The sequence below is a fragment of the Diuraphis noxia genome, unplaced genomic scaffold, assembly GCF_037042655.1.
Source record: "Diuraphis noxia isolate RWA-SAM2 unplaced genomic scaffold, SU_Dnox_SAM2 contig0001, whole genome shotgun sequence".
NCBI classification, from domain to species: domain Eukaryota; kingdom Metazoa; phylum Arthropoda; class Insecta; order Hemiptera; family Aphididae; genus Diuraphis; species Diuraphis noxia.
Genome location: NW_028301711.1, coordinates 14,663,634 through 14,681,192, shown reverse-complemented (window position 1 = coordinate 14,681,192; position 17,559 = coordinate 14,663,634). Strand labels below are relative to the sequence as shown.

Below are 17,559 nucleotides of genomic sequence, written 5' to 3'. Positions count from 1 at the left end.
TGAAAAAAAAAAAATATTTTTTTTTTATATGATGAAACTAAAAATTTACGGTTTTCGTAATTTTTCCTATATCTGTACTATATGACGTGACTTCGTACGAAATTTCAAGATTCTAAGTTCACGGGAAGTACCCTGTAGGTTTTGATTCCCGTGCGAGTTTCGAAAATTTGCGGAAATTTGCGGCCTAAATGGCTGTATCTTTTGATTGCGTTGGCTTAGAAGGTTGATTTTTCTACAGCTTCCAGGGACAGTAGACCTGAGTATCATATACAAATTTCAGTTTGATACCTCCACGCGTTCCTGAGAAAAACGCTCTTGACAGACGGACGGACGGACGGACAACAAAGTGATGTTATAAGGGTTCCGTTTTTTTCTTTTGAAGTACGGAACCCTAAAAATTAATAATTGTATTTTAAGTTCAAATGGTAGATGGCATACTATTATTATATTAAACACAATATTATATTCATATTCCTTTGAACTCATATATACCTATACATATTATATATATTTTATACATACATACATATATATATATATATATATATATATATGTGTATATTTTTTAGATTTCATAATAATAATAAATTATTTTTTTTAGGAATAATAATATAATTTATCAAAAATGAGTTTAAATTGCTTAAATTTAAGAAAAAGTATTAAATCATTATCACGTTATTAAAATAGCTGTTTCGGAATTAAATATTTTATATGTGAACGTTAGTGATTTCTTAGAACTTTAGAATATCATACAAGTGTTACCGCAATTAAAAAATATTATGTACGAGCCAAATATATTTTAAACTACAGTCATAAAAATCTGTCATCTGAGAGTGGGATGCCTAAGATTAAAATTTTATTCTAATGTGCCTATATAATATAATATAATATAATATGTGATCCATGTACATCATAATATTGTGTAATATAAATTATGATTATTATTTGTAATAATGAATAAATAATAAACTGATTGTATATAAAAAAATTTAAGTCAAGGTGTAACTTTTATACTTCGAAACATTTAACTGATAATACTAAGTTAAAAATGTATTGAATATTTTTAAATATGAATAATAACTATAGGTACATACATAAACACAATATTTAATATAAATTAATAATAATTATATAGAATTTACCCAGACAGCAAATAAACATTTTTTAAATGTTGTAAATAATATCTCAACAATCTTTTTTTCAACATTTAAAATTTATTTTTAAAATGTTTTAATGGCCAAAAATGATTTTTTTATTAAATGTTAAAAAAATGTTTTTTTTCTGATTACATAATTATCTTTTAAAAATGTTTTGAAAACATTTAAAATATTTTTTTTAATTTAGTGTTAATTAATGTTTAAAAAATATTTTTTTCTGATTTCATAATATTTTTAAAATTTGAAAATATTTTTAATTTATTTTTGAAATGTTATAAAAACCAACATTTCATATTATCTTATAAATAATATTTATTAATAATATACAATTTTAAAACACATGTTAATAAACATAATTCTATATGAAAAGTTTATGTTTATGTTAAATAAAAACGTTATAAAAACATTTTAGTAGGATATTTATAAAAAAAATATACATAATATATAGAATAATCAAACCTTATTAATTATTAAACATATATAATGCAGTCCATGGACTTTTTTTTTATTGCAATAACAAAATAAAAATAAAAAATGAATAATATAATTTAATCACTTGCAAAATATTATAAAATAAAAAAAATGTTGCATTACTAATTTTTCCAATTATTTTAATTTTAAAAAGAGTTAGCATCAGTAACATTAGATCAGGCCTGGTAAAACAAATTATTTAAATTTTTAATTTGGTATTATATACCTTACAGAAGAACCTATTGATAATCTAAAAGAATTCAGAAAAAGTTTGGTCTAGATTAGTGATCCTTCTGGATTACCAGTTACTTATAGACAAAAACACTTTTTTATAATGAATTAAAAAATATATCAAACATTTTGAAATATTAATAACAAGTATAATATAAGTGATTAAACAATTTAATAATTAAAATAATATCATCATTTATTTTCAATTCTTAATATTGAAAAGAGTTTGAGCCAATAGCCAATGCACCTTCTATAATTTTCTCTACATCATTTTGAGTAGGAAACATTTTTGAATTATGATTTTGTGTAACCGCCACATCGCCCACACCTATAAAAAATTGTATGTTTTGAGTAATCTATTTAACTCTGCTATTATTAACATTGTTGAGAATTAACTTCAAATTTAAAAGTATAAATATTATTTAATGAAACTCATAGGGCACTTTTATTTTTAAATGTATAATAACTAAACTAAATTGAAAACATTTTAATTTATAGTCTTTATAATACAATTTATTCTGTTAGTATAGAATTATAATTTTTTTTAAAAATACAATTTTTTTTTAATTCATTCACCATGAGAGCTTATTTGATTCCCTTGATGAGTCCGTATCTAGCAATGATGAAGAATCTAACTCTACACATAATGTTAGTTCAAAACAAAGTAAGTAATAAAAGAAAAGTCTTCTGATACAAAAACTATATTCTTAATCTGTTTCCAACCATAATTTCAGAAATAATTGAGGAAAATAGTGACATAATTTGGACTTCAACACTGACAAAAGCTTTGATATCTGAACGGATTGAATGCGACTCATTATTCCAACGGCCATCATGTAAAAAAATAAAACTTTGGAGGTCAATTGCAATAAAATTGAATGCTGCGTTTGAAAATAAAATTAACCTAACAGATAAACTTTGTGCCAGAAAATGGAGAAACTTATGGCAAACTTATAAGGCAAATGTTAAGAAATCGAATAGTACAGGTACTGATTCAATTATTCGGGAATATTATAACAATTTCAACGAGCACTTTGGATCCAAAGACAATATAACCCCCCCTCCCCCCACTACTAATTTAAAAGGTTCAGTTACATTGGCATCTACTTCAAGTAATTCTTTTACTTCAAAGCACAATTGTTCACCTGCCAAAGACAATTTACTTAATACATCATCAGTCATTCGGAAGTCTCCCTTAAAACCATCTCCAAAAAAAAAGGCGATGTCAAAAAAAGGATCTTACAGTATGGATACATATATCGATCTCAAGAAAGAAGAAATGGTTAAAATGGAAGAGTATCAATAAAGGTTGTTGAGTATCAGAGAAATTGAAGCAAACGCACTTTCTGACATAGCCTCAGCTTTAAAATGTTTAGCTGATAAGAGTAACTCATAAGTTAAATGTTAATATAATTTATTTAACTATATTACACACAAAACCGTTGACTATTAAATATTTTTAAGCATTGACTGCAGCTATTAGTCATAATATGGTCTTCCATATTATTTGTTTTATAATTTTAGTTCAAGAAGACTAAAGAATTTTTTTATCTTAAATATTATAATTTTCAATTGATATTTATTTGTTATGCATTAGCTTTTTTTTTCATATTAACTATTTTTAAATAATGACTGCAGCTCTAGTCTTCATATGGTGCTTCATATTATTTTTATTTAAACTTTATGTTGTATAATCTTAGTTCAAGAAGACTAAAGAAAATTGTTATCTTTAATATTTAAAAATGATATGTATGAATTAATTTTTACCTTTAATGTTTATTATCATTTAAAGTAAATTAATCCTATGTTTTGTTTTATTAATTTATTAAAAATAAAAAAAGTACAAATGGAATTGATTTATATTCATAAATAATATTAACACTGGTAATATAGTAAAAGTAGAAAGTAAAATTGAAACATTATACCTTATAATTTTTTAGCAATGGATTCTCTTAGATTTAGTACATCTGATGCACTAGTTTTCTGTGAATTAATGTTGTCTTTGTCTTCTTCTAAGTTGAAAAATGAATCATTTGTGAGGTTATCCCCATCAAAGTCTATAATATATATATATAAAAAATTAAATATTAAATAATGGTTGTATGAAATGAATTAATAAAGACAAATTTCTGCAATGTAAAATTACCTTGATCTGAACACATATTGTGTATTACACAAGCTGCAATAACGGTCTCAGAAACTGCTTCAACACATAATGTTTCAATACCTTTTAACCTTTGAAATCTACCGTTTAGACCACCAAACGCCTGTTCTATTATAACTCTGCTTAAACTCAAAATTGTATTAAATTTTTTTTGGTGTAATTCTAAATGGCCATTGTCATGATAAGGTTTCATTAGGAACTCTGATAATGGATACGCTGAATCCCCTAAGATGAAACAGTTTGGTGGAATAACTTCATAATTATTTTGTATCAATTTCTTATATACAGAGCTATTAGCTCAAACTGCAGCATCATGTGATGACCCTGGATATCCCAAAAATACATTAATGAACTTTCCTGAAATGGAGAAATATTTTTAAAAATGATATCTAATTTATTTTATGGCTTTAATATAAAGTGACATCTTATTGAATACAATAGATACCTTCAAAGTTACATATTCCTTGTATGATGACACTGTGATAGTGGTTTCTATTGAGGTAACTATTATCACTTAATGAACCATTAATGCGTATATGTGAACAATCAACCACACAAAACGCTCCAGGGAAAGGTACTTTTCTAAGATTATGAAATCCATCAATGTTTCTTTGGGCTGCTTATCCTAAGAAGTTAAAAAACATGAGTAAAATATGTAAATAAAAGTATAATCAATTTATACAGTTACCTCTGGGCCATACAATGTAATTTTCTTCCAAGTTTGAAATTGAAGAAATGGTGCTTTTAAAGACTCTAAAAGCAGTACTTTCACTAATTCCAAATTGTTCTCCAGTTTGTCTACAAATTATATATCATACAGGCTGTTATTATCTTCAAAATAATTATGCTTGCGCAGTTTATGTACATATTCTTTTTCTTGTAATTAATTTGGGAATTTAACATATCATAAAACTACAATTACAAATACTATTCATGTAAGCATATTTTAAATAAATTTAAAATCAACATCACTTAATATAGCAAGAAATACATTTATTGAACCATTAAATCCATACTAACCGGTAGGTTTCTTTTTCATTAGCTAACATCCATAAAGTTAATATTAAACAAAAAGAATTATCCAATATCGGCCTTCCTCTTATTGATTTATTTCTAGGTGGTAATGACATCAAAAGTGTCTGAAATATAAAAGGTAATTATTTAAACATGAAAAAAGTGCAGGCACCACTGCTAAACTATGGACTAACTTACATCAAATACTTCATGACTCACACGGAAATGATAAATAAATTCTGATGGTGTATTCTTTAAAACAACTGAACCAATGTATGATTTAATTTTGAAACGACTTTTGAAATTACTTATTGCTCTATTGTGTTTAGTTTGTTGGAACCAATTATAAAAACAAATGTCATCAAGATCACTTTTTTGAGGAACTTCATCATAACCCAATACCAGAAACTTGCAAGCAATTGTTATAGAACTCGCCACTAATTCCATTTTGCAACCGTCGGCTGTCAAGATTTTCGAATATAAAAATTAAAAGTATCAGCCATCAGGTAATTCTATTTTTTTGTGAGTTTATACTTTATAGGTAATTTATATTTTATAATCAAAATACCAAATATCAATAGTGATGATATGATTGCGAGATATTTAATATTTGTGACATATTTTGTGTTTTAGTTTTCATCACAATCATGTTCATCATATTTTATTATCATATCCATCATGCATACGGCAGCGCTGAATTATCGAAGGCACGGTAACTCTATAAGGTTAGTTGTTAGTTCTTACTATCACGAGTTTTAAATATTTAAATAAATTTTTGAGTGTCCGTGTTATTATACGCAATACACATTGCAAATCAGTTTAGTTTTTTGTGATAGTAGTGATCAAATGACTAGTAGATTAAATTTTTGAAATTTTTACATTCTTATCACGAATTAAGATATTATATTATAATTATATTCATCAATGACTAATGAGAATGAGACAATACCATGCATGACCAATCACAAAACATAAAGCGATAATAAAGTAAAAAAAATATAGCCAAACTGGTATCAAAATAGTTAGGTAGTTGTAAGTTTTTAAACATTGTTACGCAGAGTGTTATTTATACAAATTGAATGTTATGACACGTATTTAAAATCTATAAAAAATTATTTCACATACTTATTAAATAAATTGTCATTATATTAAAGAACGCTTGTATTGTACCTATAATAATATTTTTCAATTGTTGAATAATAATTTGTCTTGTATACGTTCAGGTTTAAATATTATTTAATAATTAATATTATTTTATTTTACTTATGAGATTATGATTGTTACGATACTTGATAGTCGTAATCAAACAAAATTAGTTAAGGATTTCGCCACCGTAACCATTTTAGCGCCATAAGTTCATTTGAGAAACTACACTCTTTCGTCTTCGCTAAAATACTGATAACGGGTTGTCGTTCGGCATCCTGTATATCTTAATTCGTGGTAGAGAATTAGAGACCTTACGTTAATCGATTAATTATCTACGTGAAAAAACCCTTTTTGACTGTGAGTTTAACATAGTAAATTTATTGTTGTTTTGGTTTTGAATATTTTGATTTCTTTTTTCAGTTATTTTGTAATATAGTTATAAATATAATACAGTTATTATAATATAATTATATTGTAATATAGGTATTTATAATTGTTGGTAACCTATAGCATATAGGTTATATAATATAACATAATAACATAATATTTGTTGTAAAAACTGGTTAAGTAAGTATCTTCTAAATTATTAATTTTAATAAATGAAACTACATTTTTGAAAATTTTTCTGAATGTTAATAACTTATTAGAATGTCAGATATAAATACAAAATCTCTTGTTACAAAATTAAGAGGGAATGAAACGCCAAAAAATTGCGACAAAAATGGGCCGACTTCTGATTCTAGCTTTCAGGTAGATCCTGTAGCATATAGCTCTTTACAAAATTCAAAAGTATGTATCATCTAATTTAATTTTGTATTGATTTAAAAATTATTTATTTATTTTTCATGATTTGAATAGCTAATTAAAGTTTCTACACCGAATCAATGTGTATACAGAGGCAGGGGAATGGCTATTCAACAACTAGCTGAATCCATGTCTTCAAGAGACAGAACGAACGATTCAAATAATAGGGTTGGTATGACAATTTTAACTTATAATTAATATTATGTTTTGTATAATTTAATTGTTTTATAACATTAGGTTGCTTTATTCTCAAACAATCTTTATTTAAATAAAATGTATTTAATACTGTAATATAGGTTTTAATATCAAAATTATAAAAGTTTATAGAATAATCAATAAGACCACTTGTTAACATTAAAATAAAATCATCATAAAAAAAATGTATTTAATCTAGGTAGATACAATTTTAAATTTAATTTGGAATAATTTTTTTTTTTTGCATAACAATCTACTTTTTTAATTACATTTTTTTTTAGTTTATTCAATAATTAAAATAGATAATTTAGTTTCTTGAGTTTTGAAGAACTTGGTCAATTTTTAATTTTTCTCATTACTGAAAATTATCACTTGTATGTTGAAGTACTGACGAAAGTATTAAATAATGGAACAATTTGTATCATAAGTTGATACAAATTGAAAAATATATTTTTAGTATTCTTCATAACTGATTAAAATCTACTAATATTTTTATACAATTCGTAGAAAAATTATCTCAGCACTCAATTTATGTATATTGATTTTAATTTATAATTCATAAACATAGACTTTATGTAAATAGTTTTAAAAATATGTGATGTGAATATGTTAATGATATTACTTCTGGTGTGGAACAATATTTCAGATTTCCAACAATATTGTCTATTACTTGTTTGTAAAAATATATTTTCCGAAATTCTTGTGATTCTAAAATGTCATTGAAATCTAATAATTGTTGATTCAATCGTAGGCTCAATAACATATTTGCTGTACTAAATATTTAGATGGTTTTCTTTCTTTTTTTTTTAACAACTCTTAGAATTTTTAATTTAATACCATAGTTTTTTAAAAATGTTGTTAGTTCTTTCCGTAATATGTTAAATTCATCATTGATTACTCATTTATTTTCTAACATATATATAAATTGCTCAAAAAAGCATAAATTTTTTACTTTGCATGCTTTGCTTGATATATTTATAAACTTAAACATATCAAAATTTTTTTTATATAATATATAAAATAATTAATTTCATATTAAAAAAAAAAAAAAAATGCTAATACGACATTTTAAGTAATTATTTGGAATACTTTCAGCTTCAATAAAATTTTTATTGTTAACTTATATTCGTTCTGTAAAACTTGAATTATCACTTTGAAATGCTGCTTGACCACAGCACAGTTTTTATATATCTAGTGCTACTAATTTGTATAATTTCACAAAGCTTTATATTAATCATTTTTAAACTATGAGTGCTTAAAAGAATGAGATAAAATTTGTAAGCTATTCTTTTTTGAACACCTTAAATGTGTCCAAACTGGCCCCGTCATATACTTGGACTATCATTGGAATATCATACTTGTCGTTTTTCAGTGTTATTTCAAATTATATTAATCTAACTAGAATAATCTCTTGATAAATCACAATTAATAAATATTAAAAGTCTTTTGCAAATAATTAAATTATCTTTATCTTACACAAATCGAAAAATACTCTTCCTTCTGTTATCTAGCATCATCACACATTAGTAGTGTAAACATATCACATTTTTTATTTATTAATTATATTATTTTTAAATATCATAAGAATGAATATAAAATATGATTTCATTTCAAATTATAGGTTGTAGTGTAGTTAAAATAATTCACAACGTTCCCTGAGAAATTCGAGTCATATTTTTAATGTAATTTTTGAAGTTCCTTAAATTTTCCTTAATTTTTAGAATTTTTTTTTTTTGTTGTGGCCTTTTAGGCTTAATTCTTGTTTGGATTAACTAAAAATTATTTCAATTATAGTTATCCAATAAGCTTGATTTTTTTCAACCTGTTCTTTATATTATGCAGTTGATATTTTTTCTTTTATATCACATGTTTTTTGGGTACAAGAAATTGTTTGTGTTTCAGTTATTCAACAAGACAATTGTTACTGGAATTTTTTTAAATTTGTCTGCAAATGATTTTCCAGTTATTTAATCCTAATCAAGTAAAATTGTAACCAGTGCCCAGTGACAAGACGTGTCACATGTAGGAAATCATGTTACAATAGTCGAACCTAATAAATTATTATAATTAGTAATTATAATGAAAATGTGGTTAACTTTATGGGTGTAAATTAACTTCATGTTGACATTAACAGACGTCAAAATATATAAATTGTTTAAATACTATAAATACAATATTCTATAGATACAAGATATATTCATATCAAAGATAGTTATTTCAACGTACAAATAATTTTATAATTAATTTACTATAGTCGGTGACACTATAAGTGCGACACATTTACCCACCATATCCCAAGAGTGGCCAATTTTTTTAGTGAACCACATTAAAAATGTTAGTTATTGGAGGGAAGTAATGTAGCCTATGTCAATCCCTAAGTCCGTCAATGTAGGAGGCTATCTGATTGTCTTCTTGTATTATTTAGATTCCTCGCATACTTGCTGTTTTCTTAAACTTATTTACTGATGTATCATTAATTTATTAATAAATATAATTAGGTATCCATATTTAACAGTGTGTAATTATTATTTAATGTTTATAGTACTTCTCAAACACAACCATAGAACGCCATTTCAATAATCTTAGAGAAGAAAATGCAAAAAGTAAATTTATAATATCATTGTTTATTTTATGTTTTTGTAGTTATTACAATATCATTGATGTGTGCTTACTATACCAAATTATAATATTTATTTTATTTTTCAATAAGCTTTTAAATGTTTAATTTTTGTTGTGAAGAAAATGTAATTAAAATTTGAAATAGATAGAATCTAGATTACATATTAGTATTAACAGCAATAATTAAAAATATATAGATATTATAATTATTAATCAATTTTTTTTTTCAGAACTTATGGAAAAAAATGAAAATATTTGAGGAAAATTCATATTTTCTAATAGAAATGTATAACATTTAAAAGGTAAAATAAAATTTTTAATAATTCAAATTAAGTAAAATAAATAATAAATGATTTTTTTTAATGAATCATATCTTTATATTTTAATATGGTAGTATAGTGGTAACATATTATTTGTATAGTTATATGTTTACTGAAATAGTAATTTAAAGTTTAAAATTATTTAAAATTATTAAAATTATCTACAACCCCTATACTATATTCTATTTGTATAAAAACCGAAAATCATTAACTAACCATAATTAAATTGTAATCTAAAACTTGTAATAGCATGCAATATATTATGCTGAAGTATTTTAATTGTTATAAATAATAATAATTAAAAAATTTAAATAAAATTTTGTATTTACTTATCTTTAAAGATAGGAAAGTAGGTATATAAAATGATGCATGATTTGTAATTATGAATAATATAATACTATAATTTAATATGATAAAAATAATAATAATTTCAGGACAGGTTTCACCGGGCGTAACAATCTATCTTAAATCTTAATAACTTATATTAAATTATTATATTAAAATGTGTTCATTTTAATTGATAAATGATAGTCATAAAGTGTATTACTTTTTTAATTTATTAACTATTACTTATAAATTATAATTGTATTATGCAACAAATATTATAAAATAAATAGATTTGGTGATAAAATTGTTTTAAGATAAAAAAAAAATCTACCTAATATTTTATTCACACGTTACATGTACATAAATTCGCTTAATAACTTATTGTGATTACAATATTTACAGTAAAATTAATATTAAGATAGGAGATACCCATTGGTAATACTATTCAGAGTTATACAATATCATTATTATATAAATATATTTATGTATGACTTAATTAGAAAACTAATTTTTTTAGAAATAATAATTCAATAGTTACATTGGTACGTTCACTTATACACTTTAAAAAAATATGTATTATTAATGATATTTTTTAAGACGCCGCACTGTTTTATTTTCTCTCCGTCCCGCACAATAAATATTAATTTGATACGTTCAGCAGAACGTATTTGATAAAAAGAATCCATATGAAACCTTTTACATTTTAATTTCTTTTAAGTTAAATAAACATAACTATTCTACTGATGTAACCGCCTTCTACCTACTTTCATGTAACTGTTTACTTATATTTGATATTTATTATGACAGTTAAATCATTTTAAAGAACAAGGCATTATATATAATACTATTAATACTACATGATATTATTGTATAATCATTACCTCAATTTTTAGTTTTGTATTCTGTTTAACAATATATTTTATATAGCATGGTATAATGTACATTATTAATATACTGATTACCCTTTAAGGCATTAACGTAATTAATAAAAAAATAACTTTAAGAAGGCCTAATAGTTAAGGTAAAAGTATACAATAGATAAATTAAGTCTTAAACTACTCAAGATCAGGTAAAGATTACAGAGCTATTAATTAAATGAAAGGAAATCGTGGGTAATCTAAATATCACAGTCATTTATCACTTGATATGTTATAAATAAAACTAATTGCTAAATGGTTAAGTATCCAATATCATTGAAATTAAGAACCTATATGTATATTTTATTCAGTTGTGTATTTGTAGTTGTGTGTGTATCAAGGGGAGTAATCAAGAGGCTGCCTCTGAGTTTTTTATGACTTGGTGTAACCACTGTACCCTGGTAGGTAATAGCCCATAACTCATAGGATATAATTTAGTATTAACTTAAACAGTTAATAACAAATATTACAGTTATTGGAGCTGCAAGGTGTGAGAAACATTAAATCACAAAACAATTAATTAGATTAAACTATCCTCTGAAAACTTTATCATGCAACTATAGAATAATATAATATAAATTCTAGGATGCAAATATGCAATATCTTACTAGTTTTAATTATTTATATTAACTAAGCGTACTTAAAAATTATCTATTTGAATAAATTAATGAATCAACGAATATTGTTTGAGTTATAAAAATATAATAAATATTTGAACTTGGCGGCCAGAGATATTATAATTTGTTGTTTATTCCAAGCCGAATAGATATGACACATTTCTTCCATGATACTGATATAAACCGTTTTTTTTTTCTAGTGATATAAACCGTTTTTATTTACTGTCTGGTATTACCATAGACAATTTTTACGCTGGGTGCGATAATTTTATGGATATTGTACGATATACTTATAAAATAGGATGGCAACACTGCGTTCGGCATCCTGTATATCTTAATTCGTGGTAGAGAATTAGAGACCTTACGTTAATCGATTAATTATCTACGTGAAAAAACCCTTTTTGACTGTGAGTTTAACATAGTAAATTTATTGTTGTTTTGGTTTTGAATATTTTGATTTCTTTTTTCAGTTATTTTGTAATATAGTTATAAATATAATACAGTTATTATAATATAATTATATTGTAATATAGGTATTTATAATTGTTGGTAACCTATAGCATATAGGTTATATAATATAACATAATAACATAATATTTGTTGTAAAAACTGGTTAAGTAAGTATCTTCTAAATTATTAATTTTAATAAATGAAACTACATTTTTGAAAATTTTTCTGAATGTTAATAACTTATTAGAATGTCAGATATAAATACAAAATCTCTTGTTACAAAATTAAGAGGGAATGAAACGCCAAAAAATTGCGACAAAAATGGGCCGACTTCTGATTCTAGCTTTCAGGTAGATCCTGTAGCATATAGCTCTTTACAAAATTCAAAAGTATGTATCATCTAATTTAATTTTGTATTGATTTAAAAATTATTTATTTATTTTTCATGATTTGAATAGCTAATTAAAGTTTCTACACCGAATCAATGTGTATACAGAGGCAGGGGAATGGCTATTCAACAACTAGCTGAATCCATGTCTTCAAGAGACAGAACGAACGATTCAAATAATAGGGTTGGTATGACAATTTTAACTTATAATTAATATTATGTTTTGTATAATTTAATTGTTTTATAACATTAGGTTGCTTTATTCTCAAACAATCTTTATTTAAATAAAATGTATTTAATACTGTAATATAGGTTTTAATATCAAAATTATAAAAGTTTATAGAATAATCAATAAGACCACTTGTTAACATTAAAATAAAATCATCATAAAAAAAATGTATTTAATCTAGGTAGATACAATTTTAAATTTAATTTGGAATAATTTTTTTTTTTTTGCATAACAATCTACTTTTTTAATTACATTTTTTTTTAGTTTATTCAATAATTAAAATAGATAATTTAGTTTCTTGAGTTTTGAAGAACTTGGTCAATTTTTAATTTTTCTCATTACTGAAAATTATCACTTGTATGTTGAAGTACTGACGAAAGTATTAAATAATGGAACAATTTGTATCATAAGTTGATACAAATTGAAAAATATATTTTTAGTATTCTTCATAACTGATTAAAATCTACTAATATTTTTATACAATTCGTAGAAAAATTATCTCAGCACTCAATTTATGTATATTGATTTTAATTTATAATTCATAAACATAGACTTTATGTAAATAGTTTTAAAAATATGTGATGTGAATATGTTAATGATATTACTTCTGGTGTGGAACAATATTTCAGATTTCCAACAATATTGTCTATTACTTGTTTGTAAAAATATATTTTCCGAAATTCTTGTGATTCTAAAATGTCATTGAAATCTAATAATTGTTGATTCAATCGTAGGCTCAATAACATATTTGCTGTACTAAATATTTAGATGGTTTTCTTTCTTTTTTTTTTAACAACTCTTAGAATTTTTAATTTAATACCATAGTTTTTTAAAAATGTTGTTAGTTCTTTCCGTAATATGTTAAATTCATCATTGATTACTCATTTATTTTCTAACATATATATAAATTGCTCAAAAAAGCATAAATTTTTTACTTTGCATGCTTTGCTTGATATATTTATAAACTTAAACATATCAAAATTTTTTTTATATAATATATAAAATAATTAATTTCATATTAAAAAAAAAAAAAAAATGCTAATACGACATTTTAAGTAATTATTTGGAATACTTTCAGCTTCAATAAAATTTTTATTGTTAACTTATATTCGTTCTGTAAAACTTGAATTATCACTTTGAAATGCTGCTTGACCACAGCACAGTTTTTATATATCTAGTGCTACTAATTTGTATAATTTCACAAAGCTTTATATTAATCATTTTTAAACTATGAGTGCTTAAAAGAATGAGATAAAATTTGTAAGCTATTCTTTTTTGAACACCTTAAATGTGTCCAAACTGGCCCCGTCATATACTTGGACTATCATTGGAATATCATACTTGTCGTTTTTCAGTGTTATTTCAAATTATATTAATCTAACTAGAATAATCTCTTGATAAATCACAATTAATAAATATTAAAAGTCTTTTGCAAATAATTAAATTATCTTTATCTTACACAAATCGAAAAATACTCTTCCTTCTGTTATCTAGCATCATCACACATTAGTAGTGTAAACATATCACATTTTTTATTTATTAATTATATTATTTTTAAATATCATAAGAATGAATATAAAATATGATTTCATTTCAAATTATAGGTTGTAGTGTAGTTAAAATAATTCACAACGTTCCCTGAGAAATTCGAGTCATATTTTTAATGTAATTTTTGAAGTTCCTTAAATTTTCCTTAATTTTTAGAATTTTTTTTTTTTGTTGTGGCCTTTTAGGCTTAATTCTTGTTTGGATTAACTAAAAATTATTTCAATTATAGTTATCCAATAAGCTTGATTTTTTTCAACCTGTTCTTTATATTATGCAGTTGATATTTTTTCTTTTATATCACATGTTTTTTGGGTACAAGAAATTGTTTGTGTTTCAGTTATTCAACAAGACAATTGTTACTGGAATTTTTTTAAATTTGTCTGCAAATGATTTTCCAGTTATTTAATCCTAATCAAGTAAAATTGTAACCAGTGCCCAGTGACAAGACGTGTCACATGTAGGAAATCATGTTACAATAGTCGAACCTAATAAATTATTATAATTAGTAATTATAATGAAAATGTGGTTAACTTTATGGGTGTAAATTAACTTCATGTTGACATTAACAGACGTCAAAATATATAAATTGTTTAAATACTATAAATACAATATTCTATAGATACAAGATATATTCATATCAAAGATAGTTATTTCAACGTACAAATAATTTTATAATTAATTTACTATAGTCGGTGACACTATAAGTGCGACACATTTACCCACCATATCCCAAGAGTGGCCAATTTTTTTAGTGAACCACATTAAAAATGTTAGTTATTGGAGGGAAGTAATGTAGCCTATGTCAATCCCTAAGTCCGTCAATGTAGGAGGCTATCTGATTGTCTTCTTGTATTATTTAGATTCCTCGCATACTTGCTGTTTTCTTAAACTTATTTACTGATGTATCATTAATTTATTAATAAATATAATTAGGTATCCATATTTAACAGTGTGTAATTATTATTTAATGTTTATAGTACTTCTCAAACACAACCATAGAACGCCATTTCAATAATCTTAGAGAAGAAAATGCAAAAAGTAAATTTATAATATCATTGTTTATTTTATGTTTTTGTAGTTATTACAATATCATTGATGTGTGCTTACTATACCAAATTATAATATTTATTTTATTTTTCAATAAGCTTTTAAATGTTTAATTTTTGTTGTGAAGAAAATGTAATTAAAATTTGAAATAGATAGAATCTAGATTACATATTAGTATTAACAGCAATAATTAAAAATATATAGATATTATAATTATTAATCAATTTTTTTTTTCAGAACTTATGGAAAAAAATGAAAATATTTGAGGAAAATTCATATTTTCTAATAGAAATGTATAACATTTAAAAGGTAAAATAAAATTTTTAATAATTCAAATTAAGTAAAATAAATAATAAATGATTTTTTTTAATGAATCATATCTTTATATTTTAATATGGTAGTATAGTGGTAACATATTATTTGTATAGTTATATGTTTACTGAAATAGTAATTTAAAGTTTAAAATTATTTAAAATTATTAAAATTATCTACAACCCCTATACTATATTCTATTTGTATAAAAACCGAAAATCATTAACTAACCATAATTAAATTGTAATCTAAAACTTGTAATAGCATGCAATATATTATGCTGAAGTATTTTAATTGTTATAAATAATAATAATTAAAAAATTTAAATAAAATTTTGTATTTACTTATCTTTAAAGATAGGAAAGTAGGTATATAAAATGATGCATGATTTGTAATTATGAATAATATAATACTATAATTTAATATGATAAAAATAATAATAATTTCAGGACAGGTTTCACCGGGCGTAACAATCTATCTTAAATCTTAATAACTTATATTAAATTATTATATTAAAATGTGTTCATTTTAATTGATAAATGATAGTCATAAAGTGTATTACTTTTTTAATTTATTAACTATTACTTATAAATTATAATTGTATTATGCAACAAATATTATAAAATAAATAGATTTGGTGATAAAATTGTTTTAAGATAAAAAAAAAATCTACCTAATATTTTATTCACACGTTACATGTACATAAATTCGCTTAATAACTTATTGTGATTACAATATTTACAGTAAAATTAATATTAAGATAGGAGATACCCATTGGTAATACTATTCAGAGTTATACAATATCATTATTATATAAATATATTTATGTATGACTTAATTAGAAAACTAATTTTTTTAGAAATAATAATTCAATAGTTACATTGGTACGTTCACTTATACACTTTAAAAAAATATGTATTATTAATGATATTTTTTAAGACGCCGCACTGTTTTATTTTCTCTCTGTCCCGCACAATAAATATTAATTTGATACGTTCAGCAGAACGTATTTGATAAAAAGAATCCATATGAAACCTTTTACATTTTAATTTCTTTTAAGTTAAATAAACATAACTATTCTACTGATGTAACCGCCTTCTACCTACTTTCATGTAACTGTTTACTTGTATTTGATATTTATTATGACAGTTAAATCATTTTAAAGAACAAGGCATTATATATAATACTATTAATACTACATGATATTATTGTATAATCATTACCTCAATTTTTAGTTTTGTATTCTGTTTAACAATATATTTTATATAGCATGGTATAATGTACATTATTAATATACTGATTACCCTTTAAGGCATTAACGTAATTAATAAAAAAATAACTTTAAGAAGGCCTAATAGTTAAGGTAAAAGTATACAATAGATAAATTAAGTCTTAAACTACTCAAGATCAGGTAAAGATTACAGAGCTATTAATTAAATGAAAGGAAATCGTGGGTAATCTAAATATCACAGTCATTTATCACTTGATATGTTATAAATAAAACTAATTGCTAAATGGTTAAGTATCCAATATCATTGAAATTAAGAACCTATATGTATATTTTATTCAGTTGTGTATTTGTAGTTGTGTGTGTATCAAGGGG

The 17,559-nt window shown here is 23.6% G+C and overlaps 3 protein-coding genes across 5 annotated transcripts; 2 read left to right on the top strand and 1 right to left on the bottom strand.

Moving 5' to 3' along the window:
• Positions 1-4,219: 4,219 nt before the first annotated feature.
• Positions 4,220-5,860, bottom strand: LOC149059893 (uncharacterized). The gene is made up of 5 exons (XM_089217070.1): positions 5,236-5,860; positions 5,044-5,162; positions 4,712-4,821; positions 4,469-4,648; positions 4,220-4,380 (listed from the first exon to the last, which is right to left on the bottom strand). The coding sequence occupies exons 1-4, from the start codon at positions 5,482-5,484 to the stop codon at positions 4,644-4,646; spliced, it is 483 nt and encodes a 160-aa protein (XP_089073196.1). The 5' UTR covers positions 5,485-5,860; the 3' UTR covers positions 4,220-4,380; positions 4,469-4,643.
• A 774-nt stretch (positions 5,861-6,634) lies between these two features.
• Positions 6,635-10,196, top strand: LOC149059892 (uncharacterized). Of its 2 annotated transcripts, XM_089217700.1 has the most exons (5): positions 6,635-6,750; positions 6,831-6,972; positions 7,042-7,155; positions 9,725-9,785; positions 10,032-10,196. In XM_089217700.1, the coding sequence occupies exons 2-5, from the start codon at positions 6,832-6,834 to the stop codon at positions 10,058-10,060; spliced, it is 345 nt and encodes a 114-aa protein (XP_089073826.1). In that variant the 5' UTR covers positions 6,635-6,750; position 6,831; the 3' UTR covers positions 10,061-10,196. The 2 variants fall into 2 exon arrangements, with proteins under 2 accessions (XP_089073826.1, XP_089073825.1); XM_089217699.1 differs by having other exon boundaries at positions 6,696-6,972.
• Positions 10,197-12,483: 2,287 nt separating this feature from the next.
• LOC149059891 (uncharacterized) lies at positions 12,484-16,046 on the top strand. 2 transcript variants are annotated; one of them, XM_089217697.1, is made up of 5 exons: positions 12,484-12,599; positions 12,680-12,821; positions 12,891-13,004; positions 15,575-15,635; positions 15,882-16,046. In XM_089217697.1, exons 2-5 carry the CDS (start codon positions 12,681-12,683, stop codon positions 15,908-15,910), a joined length of 345 nt encoding a protein of 114 aa, XP_089073823.1. In that variant the 5' UTR covers positions 12,484-12,599; position 12,680; the 3' UTR covers positions 15,911-16,046. The 2 variants fall into 2 exon arrangements, with proteins under 2 accessions (XP_089073823.1, XP_089073822.1); XM_089217696.1 differs by having other exon boundaries at positions 12,545-12,821.
• The last annotated feature ends 1,513 nt before the right edge of the window (positions 16,047-17,559 follow it).

Excerpts from the sequence above, each read along its gene's own strand:
- LOC149059891 (XM_089217697.1), top strand. The coding sequence starts at position 12,681 with ATGTCAGATATAAATACAAAATCTCTTGTTACAAAATTAAGAGGGAAT. Across the intron at positions 12,822-12,890 it reads GCTCTTTACAAAATTCAAAA|CTAATTAAAGTTTCTACACC; the intron begins GTATGTATCATC and ends TGATTTGAATAG. Across the intron at positions 13,005-15,574 it reads CGAACGATTCAAATAATAGG|TACTTCTCAAACACAACCAT; the intron begins GTTGGTATGACA and ends TAATGTTTATAG.
- LOC149059893 (XM_089217070.1), bottom strand. The coding sequence starts at position 5,484 with ATGGAATTAGTGGCGAGTTCTATAACAATTGCTTGCAAGTTTCTGGTA. Across the intron at positions 5,163-5,235 it reads TGAGTCATGAAGTATTTGAT|ACACTTTTGATGTCATTACC; the intron begins GTAAGTTAGTCC and ends TTTATATTTCAG. Across the intron at positions 4,822-5,043 it reads AATGAAAAAGAAACCTACCG|ACAAACTGGAGAACAATTTG; the intron begins GTTAGTATGGAT and ends TATAATTTGTAG.
- LOC149059892 (XM_089217700.1), top strand. The coding sequence starts at position 6,832 with ATGTCAGATATAAATACAAAATCTCTTGTTACAAAATTAAGAGGGAAT. Across the intron at positions 6,973-7,041 it reads GCTCTTTACAAAATTCAAAA|CTAATTAAAGTTTCTACACC; the intron begins GTATGTATCATC and ends TGATTTGAATAG. Across the intron at positions 9,786-10,031 it reads TAGAGAAGAAAATGCAAAAA|AACTTATGGAAAAAAATGAA; the intron begins GTAAATTTATAA and ends TTTTTTTTTCAG.